Source organism: Aulostomus chinensis, chromosome 23, assembly GCF_037954235.1.
Source record: "Aulostomus chinensis isolate RoL2024-O1b breed Wild chromosome 23, RoL_Achi_v1.0, whole genome shotgun sequence".
NCBI lineage: Eukaryota > Metazoa > Chordata > Actinopteri > Syngnathiformes > Aulostomidae > Aulostomus > Aulostomus chinensis.
In genome coordinates this window covers 18,308,731-18,321,590 of record NC_141342.1, presented here as the reverse complement: position 1 = coordinate 18,321,590, position 12,860 = coordinate 18,308,731, and the positions used below count along the sequence as shown (strand labels likewise).

The 12,860-nt window shown below is 45.2% G+C and overlaps 1 protein-coding gene across 6 annotated transcripts in view; it reads right to left on the bottom strand.

Moving 5' to 3' along the window:
- Nucleotides 1-11,661, bottom strand: part of sdk2b (sidekick cell adhesion molecule 2b) — a 294,224-nt gene extending 282,563 nt beyond the window's left edge. For 4 of the 6 annotated variants that reach the window (XM_086195274.1, XM_086195277.1, XM_086195275.1 and 1 more), the window contains exon 1: nt 10,736-11,661. In XM_086195274.1, coding sequence (XP_086051400.1) covers nt 10,736-10,823 — 88 coding nt within the window. In that variant the 5' untranslated portion in view covers nt 10,824-11,661. The remainder of the gene's footprint in view (nt 1-10,735) is intronic. The other 2 variants (XM_086195279.1, XM_086195280.1) reach the window with 1 other exon arrangement.
- Between the last annotated feature and the right edge of the window lie 1,199 nt (nt 11,662-12,860).

Here is a 12,860-nt window from a genome sequence, read left to right as displayed (position 1 = left end):
TCATTATATGAGAGGTTTAAAGACTTATGCCAAGGAGGAAGATTTAGACAAGGTAATCGCGCCGGCCAATCCAATGGGCTGTCCTCGCTTCCATTCCACCAGATGGTTTAGCTGAACATATTTTGGGCAACACTTTTGAGTAAAAGGTCTCTGGCAGCTGCACTTCCAATTCTCCACCTGCCTTTAACTGTCACATAATGGCTGCAGTGATGTAGTGCACCAGCCTGGCCTGTGCTTCATCACTGCTCCACAGTAACAATAGGCCAGCTTTTCTTTAATATGACAGACTCCTAGTCGTGTAAAATACGGCTGGCACTTACAGCGCTGCCTGCATTTGAAATATTAACACTCAGTAAACACCATACCCAGAAAGGTGAGAATGGGAAGTCAAATAAGAAATGGAAGGGAGTGGAGAGAAAACTGCCCCCTTGAACATAGCAATTAATCAATTAGCTGGAGCGAATCAATACTCTCTGCCCAGCTTGGCAGGCTGACAGCACTCAGGTGTAATTAAAATTGTAAGTATTGACAAAAAAAAGATGGATAGGGCACTTCCTGCCTGTTCTGCTCAAGAGAGTGATAATCTTTGTGTGACTAATATAGATCAGGGACAAAAAAAAAAAGTTGAATATGTTTGTGCGAGCATGTGCGTGGTGTTAGCGAGGCTATAGCTATTAGCGTGTTTAATCCCAGGTCAACGCTGACGGTCAAACCTCAGTGTCCAAACATCCATCTCACGCTGTCACCTTCCATTGCCGTTGGGTCATCCCCACTTAAACAGTGTTTGGTGTTAAGCGACTTGGTCATGTGTGAAGTGCACCCAAGCAAATCATAATCAAGATGTTCATTTGGCGAATCTGTTCAAGCGGAAAGAAAAGCTGTGAAAGTGAGGCTCGTTCTCAAAGCGGGAATTGTGGGTCTGCCTTTCTTGGAGATAAAGAACGTCTCAATTAGCAGGTGACATCGCTTATCAGGTGTCAAAGAACGTAGTGGATGCACGATGGAGGGGAAGCTCTGACGAAGGCTGCAAACCAAACCTTGACAAACGCTGCTGAGACCGTCTTTTGTTATTTCGCTCCCTCTCCACCCGTCGTTCTCCTCATGCAGGACAGTGCGCAACTGCTACTTTAAAAGAAAAAAAAACGCTTGGTGTTTACATTTTTTTTGGGGGGGGGGGCAGGAGTCAAAAGGAACTCTACAAAAGTGATATCACAGCCTTCTATGATCAATGAGCAAAATCCAGCCAAGATGTGAGACTTGCTTTACACCTCCTGAGACTGGCCAGTGAGCACCATCAAGGGTGGGGGGAAACATGTCAATGAGCGGGTTTCAAGGAAGCCACGGGGAGCAGTAAGTCATTGTATCATCAAAAGAACAGGATATATCAGCCTGAGTTAGCGGAAAGACATTTCATCATTATGTTCTCCTGTTTGCTCTCTCAGTCAGTTCAAAGTTTATTCTCTGGCTAATTGCGTGAAGAAGTAGAACATCTAAGATCGGAGGAGAAAGAGCATCATCCGATTTTTAAAAGCTCTAGAAAAGGGTCTGTGCTTGTCGGTCATAAAAATTTCAAACACTGACTCACACACTGTCTCGCTGACTGAGAAGTGTAAAAATGAGGATGGAAAAATTCAGATATCCTCAGAGAATTCTCCTCGAAACATCCAGCGGACTCTGATGCCTGATATCTGATATCTGACTCTGATATCTTCCATTATGACCAACAGCCTGGTTCAGACTTGACTTCTATCCATCCATCCATCCATCCATCTTCCATACCGCTTAAGGGTCATGGGGGGGCCGGAGCCTATCCCAGCTGACACTGGGTGAGAGGCGGGGTTCACCCTGGACGGGTCACCAGTCCATTGCAGAGTCATCATGAGCAATTAGGGGTTCAGCATCTTGCTCAAGGACACTTGGACATGGTTACCAGGGGAGTGAGGATCAAACCTGCGACCCTTGGGTTGCTAGATGGCCACTCTACCTCTGAGCCATGCCGCCCCCGGACTTGACTCCCATACAGTATTTCACTGACGTGTATATGTGTTCCTACTTCCGAGATTAGTCTCACTCATGTTTTTCAAGTGATATTTCTGAACAGCTAATGTATGTAACCCAGGTAATTGTAGGCCAGGAGCCAAGAGGTCACAACATTTGCAGCCAATGTTCTGGCAGCACAGCTGGGTGTTTCTGATGAGATGCTTGCTACCATTTTTATGCCTCTGCTCCATCGAAGTCCAGAGGCTGAAGGCACTGTATTTTCAGCTTGTGCATCCGTACGCCCCACGCTCGGGGGCACAAAGGTCCACCGGGACAAAAGGGTGAAGAAAAAAGATTTTGGTGGTCATAACAATCACACTTCATAGCCTGCAACCACGATGCATTATTACTTGTCATTGATGTTTTCACTTATTTGTATTTTAATCTTAACAACTATCGTAAAATATTAAATTTTCTAGAAAGTATAAAAGGAATATCCTAGGTTTTGCTAGCAGTTCTCACAGCACAGATTTGCGCAGGCACGGATCCCTCGTGCAGCTTGGCAGTCATCAGATTATGCATGAAAAATTGAACATAACTCTACACAAATGACAAATGAGAATGTATGGATTGTTTCAGTGTGTACAATCGCTGGGATTTGCAAAGATATTAATTTCTCAGTGTCTATGCTTGGTCCCAATCTGTGCTGGCAGTGCCAACCATGATTCACACAAATGCCTCATACAGCAGATATATTCTGACCCTTTTATGAGCCAAATTGTTGCAGATTCATCACAGCCAATACAAACGAAATGTGTTTTGCTGTTTTGACACTTTGGACATAAGTATGACACGAGGAGCAAGCGTGCAAAAGGGCACTGGAGACGCTGAAGAAGGCGAGCAGTGAAGTCGCAGAGCGACCTTGTTGATAAGATGCGTAACAGAACCTAGGCTTTGGACAGCTGATATGGTTTGTCAGGGAAAAAAAAAGCAGTGATAAAAACAGTGTATAAACAAGAGGGCCGGTAGATAAAAGGGTATGGAATCAACGGTGTAAAGGATTTCAGCAGACATCCTGCCTGATGCCACTGCCTTACCTGAGGGATTAGAGTGAGAGCTTCCCCAATCAAAATGTTAAGGCACCACCGTGCATAAACATATTCAAATGTCATACGACGATTGAAATAAAAACATAGCCTCAGAAGATAGAATATAACAACCAGAAAGACTAAACACAGTCATGCTTTCTATAATGTGCAAGTAATGGCTCATAACAGCAAGTTTATCTTCAGAATACAGAAGCAAACACAGTTCTCTTCATTCCTTATTATTATCATGTAAAGCATGAAAATGTGCTCTCTCATCAAATCAAAGCACTCCACAAATCAAAGTTAAGGTAATTATAATCTTATTCCACCCTTTCAAATGGCAACAGCTGTTTCCCTTGGTCAAAACTGCAGTGTAATTGCACACGGTAGCATATGGTTATGGCTGATTAATCCAACTGGGGGTGAAGGCGCCATTATTTCTGCATGGGATGGGTAAATAGTCAGCAGATCCAAGTGTTGGATAGACGGGTAATGGGATGGAAAAAAAAAAAGAAGAAGAAAGAATGAGCCTTTGATGAGATGTCTGCTAAAAATGGTGTGATTGTCAGAATCGATCAGACCCTCAAATATCCCCCCCCATCCAGGACATTAAAATGATTTGCCCGTCATCCGGTTTCTTCCACAGAGAATCGTGCCAGCGACACCAAACTATACGGAAAAAGAAGAGCACTCGGATCCGTTTTCACTCCCAATATATTTAGCGCCAGGCTTTTCAGCCGAACACTCCCTCATAAACTCCCCGGATAGGAGTTGAGGGGCTTTCCTCCACCTTTCATATTTGTGTTCATCCAGCACAGGAAGGAGACACTTTGCACCCCTGGGAGTCTGATGTGTGGCAGCATGTCATGGACATCATAATAGCTAAGGGACTCCTTACCGTCCGACAAGCCTACACACACACACACACACACACACGCACACACACACACCCACTGATTTAGTCATACAATGACATTTCATTTGTGTACACACGCTAACACAAAACACCTCCCCCAGGGAACAGCAATTACAGGGTTCAGGGGTGGTTTCCTAAGCCCCAAGCCAATCTAAGTGTATTTACATCATCGCACTCAAGGATTTGCATGAGTGAGTCAAGACCAGGGGCCTCCTGAAGCTAGTGTCACTGAAAGGTCTGCGCTCATTTCCATCTGGCCAGAAAGGGGATGATACTAAAGAGCAAGCCATGGCTGTGGCACCCCAGTCAAGAGGAAGGGGAAAGTTTAAGTCCGTCATCACATCTAGCTTTTTATTTTTTCCACTCTGAAGGACATGGAACAGCAAGTCATTTACAGGTACTTGTGTGGTGAAGAAGGCTTCCAGATGCTAATTTGGGATGCTACGAGATAACACACTCATAAGTAACGCAGGACATCCTCTCACCAAACTGATATTAAAACACAGGGTCGCCACATAAATCCTGCGATTCAGTCCCAGCGCAGAGACTTTCATCGGGCCAAAGCTTTATTGTTGCCACTATACATAGTAGAATATGGATGAGAAGCAGCTTCAAAAGGAAACTGTTCTCGCTGAAAAGCAATCAGCGCTCTTGTACTTCTACCTGTGAACAGGGGTGGAGAAGTACACAAGTTGGGCCTTTACAAATACACTCTCCACAAATTAAAACCTACATGGAAGCATGCAGTCATAAGCTCTTTTTAAGGCAGCCATGTTGCACTGCTGTTACATGCTGCCTGCTGTATAAAAAATGCAAAGAGATGGATTGAGGGGAAAAGGGATGTTCTGCGATTGTGCAGACGATTTTGGTACTCACAACAGCAAACCGAAAGCTGTGTAAAATGGACAGCTGGAATATTGGAGCAGTCCATTTCTAGGTGCTGAAGCTACATTTGGCTAATACCCTTGGTAGAGAAGGGGAAAAGGGACCATATATCCAGTTAAATCTCTTATTTTAAATGTTTTCTAGTTGGGTATATTGGCAATGTGGATGTGGTTTTCATTTTTCAGCCAAAAATATTTATAGTGTGGTTATTTAAAAGAGAGGAGCGAAAAAATTAGTAACCATCTCAATGTCTGATGCGATGTACAAGAGCCAAGCTGCTACATCTTCGTCAGTCCAGTCAGTTGTGGCTCTGTTCAGACTGCGTGGGCTCTTGAAAGACGATAAATGGTACAATTATACATCTTTTCAATTCTGTGCTGCATTGCTGGTGATTTGCAGGGCAGGACTGGCTGAAATTTGGAAATAAATTCATTTGAATTTCTTCCATGAGATGGGAGAGGAAATTGAAAAGTGTCTGCCAATCCCAATGAGGGAATTAGGAAGCAAATGTGGTCACCGAAGAGATAGCTGCGAAATGGCATTGATTATACGACACCATAGAAAGAGCCTGTGATGAGCAAGACGTTGCTGGTAGCACCCTTTTATGTCACCTCGCCCAAGTTAGGCTGACCTTATCTTTGCCTGCTGCAGAGAAGTATACACCCGGCACTGAGGACAATAGTCATCAATACCTAAAGGGAAAGTTTGCACAAAGACAGAAACCCAGGTACTTTTAATACAGCAAACAGGGTGTATTTATCATATTCCAAATAAATCGGATTATCCGATATATAATCTGATGCCTTGGATGTGCCAGGCAGCATGATAAATACAAGAAAATCTGCCTGAATTTGGCAGGATGTTGCAGTGATGATTAAACCTTGATGAAGCGAGATACAAAGATGCTTGACAGATATTCACACATTTATATACTTCCCTTCCTTCCTTCCTTCCTTCCTTCCTTCCTCGCACACCCTGCACAAAAGCGAGCACCTTCCCGCATTGAAAATGGGGACACAGCAGGCCCCAACAGAAGTGGCTGAATGTCTAAAGATGTAATGATGAGACTTTCTTGTGACATATTTTATAATGATGAAAAACATACTGGGTGCACAGGGATGCACAATTCCTTTATGGCGCAGGGATGTTCAGCACAGAAGAATAGTACTGGCAACCACAGTGTTATGCAGATTTTCAGAGCACTAGCTGGCACCCAGCTAGCATAGCTGATTATTGAAATGGGTTTCATCAGCCTATGGCCTTTTGTTTCTTATTGCATGTCTAATATTTCATGAACTTTAGCAAAATTTTGGCTGCAAGGGTTGAGAGTAAAGAACAGATTCTACTTCTGCACTGAAAGATTCATTGGCATCCTGTGCCTTAAGCCTAAACATTAGACTGGCAGCAGTCATTGTGGTCAATAGCCGTCTTAATCAATTGGAGAAGCCACACTGACCAAGTTAGTCAAATGAGACGAATGACGGTGCGACGGATTGCTTCTTTTTTGAGGCAGGTCTATTCTGATGTGATGCAACCTGGCATGGATAATGACAGATGGAAAAACCTCGTTAAAGAACAAAGCTACAGTGCATTTCCAGGGTGAGAGCCGTTCTTCTACCAGTCTCCAAACCCATCAACTATGTCTGGCAGCTCAGTCTCTGAGAAGAAGAAGTATTTCTGGGCTTCCGGCGTAGCCAGCGGATAACCAGATAACTGGTCCGAGACTTCCTTGTTCATCCTCTTCTAATTGTTTACAGTCAGAGTAGCAACCTGAAATGTTTGCATGGAGATGAAAGACGAATACCAGCTGATTGTTTCAAAAGTAGACATTTTTTCCGACCTTGTGTTTCGGTCAATGCGTTAAGCCTGAAAAAGTGATCTGTCGTATTTCAGGACGCAGCTTCCACTGGAAAACTGAGACCTTCTCTCATTTCCACCGCTGGCATGAATCACGTCCAATCTCAAACAGATTTTTTTGTGCGGTTTATCTCCTTTTTTTGCCTTTGCCCCCACTCATTGCTTTAATTTCATCTAACCCTAAAATGAACGCTTACCTACCTAATACAAGAGTGCCAAATACCAAAGACCAAAGGTGGCTTCGAAAGGGAAACAAAAGATGGTACATTCAGAGAAAAATAGATGAAAAGTCAGAGAGGGAAAACAGAGGAACAGAAAGCCACTGAGTAGCTCTGAATATTTCTACCGCACGCTTAAGATTATAGGCCTATTTTGGTCACCTGTGATAAGAATGCATCCAATTTTACTTCCTCCTGAAGCAGTCAAGAGATGCTCCCAAACAGCACACATTTCACTCCAGCAATACAATTTCAATCCAATCTCCAAAAAGATTTCAAATGGCGATGACATCCTTGACTTCTATTTCTGGGTCCATGTCCAATACTGTAATTTAAAAACACTCTAAAAATGTTGTGCATTCTGGCCCGACAACAGCATGAAACAGCTGATTAATCAGAATCACATTTATTGGAGGAGTAGAGTAAAATTTAACAGGAGGACAACAGTGCAACGGTGCAGATCGCAAAGATGCTGGATTAAATATGGAATTTGTGCCAGCGATGTCCCAGCAACCCCCCACACTCTGTCATAACCATCCTTATGGATGCTAATCTGAGTACCACGCCTTTGACAGATTGAAGTCCTTAACTCCCTCTAAAGCTCCCAAAGTCGAGCTGTAACCAGTCAGGCTAATCTGCCGACATTGAGTGATGCAGAAGTATGTATGCCAAACATGACATTTCAATGGAGTCCTCTCCTACTGCTCGAAGCTCCAAAATAGACGTGTTGGAAATAACTAAAGCGGCAGTTGGACTCAACATTGTCTCTGTATGAATAAATGAATGGAAGTGAACAGTGAGGCAGACCACGCAGCTACAACAACTGTCAGTTTATACAAAATATTCAGGATGAGTGTGTGTGTGTGTGTGTGGGGGGGGGGGGGCGCTGCTTTTATAGGATTTAGAAGATCCAAGAGTATGCGTGTATGCAAACTACTGAAAATTGTGTTAAAAGGTGCTTTGAATCCAGGACGTAGACCATTTGGCCATTTCAAGCTGAATACGTCGCCATGTTAATCTAATACCGACGGACGATCGACGAACAACCCAGCAGATTCGCCGACTCAGTTCCGTGCCGCTAAAATCCAGCATTCAGATTAGCGTCCACATCATGATTGCCGACCAACAGAGACTCAGATTCTGTATCCTTAGACAGCGTGGAACATGAGGATGCTTCGGCGCTTCTCAAATTGGAAGATCTGTTCCCTGCCCAAGTCTGTTTGTCCCCCAAAGCTCAGCTTGTTTGACTATAATCGCTCAGGCACTGTACGTTCTTGACCCTGGCAAGGTTGAAAGAGGTGGGTCAAGACAGTACAATTGTTAAAGCACAGGCACGGAACACGGACATGACAACAGGTGAGAACCAGACCATTTGCTGTCGAGTGAGAACCGGAGCCGGTAAGTAAAGAAGCCAAACTTTCCCTACCCCTACACGACCTCATTAGCATAGGTATGTTTGTACTTCAGAGCAGTGCAAGATGACCGCACACCAAGACAAAATTCACCAGCGACACCGCACGTTTCACCACGAGCTTATTCGTCGTGCATCGTCTCAACTGAGTTACACGAACGTGTCACGACGCATCCTGCAAATGTGTTCTGTCCATCGTTCCCTCGTTTAAAAAACGAACGAATGTGCCGTTCTCAGACGGAAGATTTCAACATCTACTGGCAAGGTGTAAAAGTTCCTCTCATCCGTCAGGGATTTGGTCGTGACTTGCTTCTCGCCTCTTTTCCCTGCAACGTACACAGATGAAGAATGACAGTATTCTGAACGGAGGAAATTAAGATTATCTTTCTCCGCTCAGCAAAGTCTTCAAGCCAGAATTCATAGCACTTTGGTCTGATGAGGGCCGTTCTCCCATCGTTAAAAAGCCGTTTCAGGAGACTGGTCATTAAAATGTGGCAAGTAGTGGCTGACATGTCCATCCAGAGGCGGGCTACGCGCCTCATCATGTCCTTTAATCATCAGATGAGGAAAAAAAAAGGAAAAGAGAGAGCAGCCCGCGCTGGGGTCACTTTCAATGAGCCACAATCTGAATGGTCTGAAAAGAGTCCAATTAAATAGTGCATTTCTGACCCAAGACCGACGTTGTAATGAAATCTGAGGGGTTACTGCTGAGCTGAGCCCAGCAGAGTGTCTGGCAGTCTCCATCCTGACAACTTCCACGCACAGGCAGTCGCTCGCACGCGCGCGCAGCGCTTTATGCACCCATGCACAAACCTAAAACAGACGTAGCCTTCTCCCAGGCCACTGCTGTAAATAATGTCTTCTTATTTTATTTGCATGGTCAAACAAGAATGAGGACGGAAAGAGAAGGAGAGACACAAGACGGGGAAGAAAGCACACAGACAGTAGAGGGAGATACACTTATAGAGAAGCAGGAAGCAACGATGTCAGGATCCTTAATCCCTAGGACACAGGATTTATCAATCTCCTGTAAATGTCAGGCACTAGGATATGCCCTCATGAATGATGGATATCTGCCTTGTTTGGTTTTTTTTTTTCATCATCTTCTCGACATTGTGTTATTGAGTGAGTGCCACCGAGGGCTTAGAGTCTATCTTGAGAGGTAATACTCCCTCCTTACCATTGCAGCAATACCTGAATCCAAATTACCTGGGAGGAGAGGGCGCCGCACAGGAAAGCCGAGAGACGGCACCTTTTTTAACCACCTGTCACATGGAAGTTTTCGTGTCAACCATAATGAGATACCATCTGAATACCAGGTTTTCACATAATGTACTCTGAGGAATGTCTAAATTAGGGGTTTTCAAACTTTAAGTAGGTGCACTTCCACATTCTGCTCCTTGGGACATGGAGGGAACAGACAACCTATGATCACCACCAGATACAGAATTACCCCCAAAAATGTCCACTGGCTTTTCTTTTTTTTTTTCTTAGAAAAACAAACTGCCACTATTTATACCAGCGTTTTGAAAAAGACTGATGTACAAATACGCACATAATACACCCCCCAGAGGGATATGGATGCTTGCTTCAAAAAAAAAAATTTAAAAATGGAAGAACGCCCAAGGTTATCGCTCGCTGGGCACCAGAGACGCACTCCCAAGTCTCCACAGGAATATTACAAGGATCTGGTGAGATTAGAATTTCCAGACTAGCTACTATATTTCCTCACAGAACCAATTAATGTTCGACATTCATGTTAAAAATGTATGTTTATTTTCTGCGCTTGTTTGCCGCGGAGACGGGAAACAGCTTTATTAATTAATCAGGACTTTTTAATCAGAATTTTTTAAAAGGGCCCCTAATGAGACATTAATTAAAGTATTCCGAGAGGGATTCAAATTAAGTTTTCAAACACCGGGGAGGGGAAAAAAAAAAAAAACCTGGGCGTTGATAAACTTACATTTAACGACTGAGTGGACAACTTCAGATGTATAATGAGAAGTTTATGTAGTTGGAGGTGAGGTGGGGAAGAGAAACGTGTGTCACAGGTTTGATAAAATGACAGCAGATGAACGCCAGTGTGAAAGGACGTCACTAAAGCCTGCAATTACAGTGTGTGTGTGTGTGTGTGTGTGTGTGTGTGTCAGACTGATGTGTAGCCTAATGAGAAGATTATAGGCTATGTGCAAAAGGCAAAGAATAATGAACACATCACAGATCCCTTGACAGAACGGAAAAGCTCTCACAACCAACATTCAAGTGGGGGGGGGGGGGCAGGAGGGGGGGGGGGGGGGCTGGGGGAAGGGGGGGGGGGGTTCAGACACCAAGGGGCCCGCCGTGTGATGATGACTAATCGGGTACCGTGTGCCCTTCTTACCTTGAGCTTGTGTGGAGTGAGTGAGCACCGAAAAAAATAAAATCCATGTGGCGCGCCACATTGATCTGTTCCAGGAGTCCTCCAACATGGTCCCAGACCAGGCGCACTAGACAACAAGTGCCGGGGAGGGAGGATGAGGAGAAAGGGGGAGGGGGGGCCTTGAAACCTGCTACAGTCCCGATGTGGGTCCGCCGTCTGCTGCTGCTGTAGCTGCTCTCTCTCTCCTGTTGGGTCCGTCTGGGAACCAGCAGCCACCCGAGCCGGCCGGAGCGCACCGCGCTACCTGCTGCAGCCGACTGGAGAAATTCGCTCCAACAGTCTCTCTAGTCTGTGTATTCGCCGGGGAGGGGGAGGGGGGTGAGTTTGGCTCCGCGGTACAGACCGAGAACTGGAGCAGCTGGTCCGCGCTGGTGTCACTGAATCACTGGATCCAACTCCCGATGAATCCGGGTTAAGTTCAAGCCACGTCCGTTCCTCCCCGCTGCACCTGTGAGAAGACGAGCTGCGTCTCGCCTTTTACTTAGTTTTCTTCCTTTTTGCGTCTTTCAGTCGCTGTCGTCTTCCTCTCCATCCACTTCCCTCCGTCACTCGAAGGCAGCGAACACACTTCTACTCCTCCGATCCTGTTCCTTTTTTCTTTTTTCTTTTTTTTTAAGAATGGGACGCCAGCTACGGACACACACTCACACACCCCCAGTAAAGTTCCCTCCAACAGCGCTCTGTCACGGTTCCACAATTCAGTTTGACAGAACCGCTGAGAAGTTGAGCGGCTCTGAGAGGAGGAGAGGAGAGGACGAGGGCAGCGCGGAGGGCAGAAACTTGCACACAGTCACGCTGTCATGGTTGACTCGGAGCCTGCCGTGAAGGAGAGCTGGCTGTCGGTGTGTGTGTGTGAGTGTGTGTGTTGGATGAGGACGAATCCCAGGTTCTGAGTGAGGAGACATGAGGAGCTGACGCACCGGCAGCGCGGCGCACGTTGCCACCATGCGGCCAAGAGCGAAAGCGCATCCTCCATGATAACAGCTGAACACACCACCCAAGGAGGTTTTTGTTTTATTCTTCCAACACATAAAGGTGCAATAAATATATCTCCTTTTTTGATGATTAAAGGAAACGCAGCTCTTGATTGCAGGGTTTGGAGGTGCTCAGAGTGCCTGGAGAGAAATCTTATCTATTTATAATCTGACTGAGTTTACAGGCCCTGTGGTAGTTTTCATCCTTCGTGGCATCATTTCAGCAGCATTTCAGCACATTCAGCAGTGATACCAAGCGTGTGTGTGTGTGTGTGTGTGTGTGTGTGTGTGTGTGTGTGTGTGTGCGTGCAACAGCCCTCCAAGCATGTCTTTTTTTTTTCGAGCATGTGGAATGTAGGTCTAATTCCCAATGCTGTTTGGGCTGCATCATGGCAAGAATAGAGAAATCTGTCTGGAACTGTTGCACGTTATCTTGTCTGGCTGTAGAGGAGAACAGTGAGGAGGAGATGATAAGAAATGAATGAGTGGAAAAGAGAGAGAGAGGAAGGAAGAGATAGGTGACTGAGCAAACGCTGTTTCCAAAATGGCAGAAGGGAATGAGAGAGCATGACCGAGCAAATGTCTTGAAAATGAGAGTGTCTTACCAGGAGTGCTTAATATTTGTAAGGTTTTGCACCACAGAGAAGCAAGGAAATTATGAAGGCAAAGATGTGGACTCGGGGACCAGGACTCTACAAAATGATGAAAGACTTTAACAGTAAGATTGGGTACCATTAATGTGACACGCAGAAGTATTTTTGATAATGATTAAAATCCATTTAAAAGGTAGAATCAGCCTAATACAGAGCAACCAGATGAAATTCACCTTTGCCAGTGTTTAGGTAGTTCTAGCCGGTGTGTAGGTAGTCCTAGCCGGTGTTTAGGTAGTTCTAGCCGGTGTGTAGGTAGTCCTAGCCGGTGTTTAGGTAGTTCTAGCCGGTGTGTAGGTAGTCCTAGCCGGTGTGTAGGTAGTCCTAGCCGGTGTTTAGGTTGTCCTAGCTGGTGTTTGGGTAGTCCTAGCTGGTGTTTGGGTAGTCCTAGCCGGTGTTTAGGTAGTCCTAGCTGGTGTTTGGGTAGTCCTAGCAGGTGTTTAGCTTGTCCTAGCTGGTGTT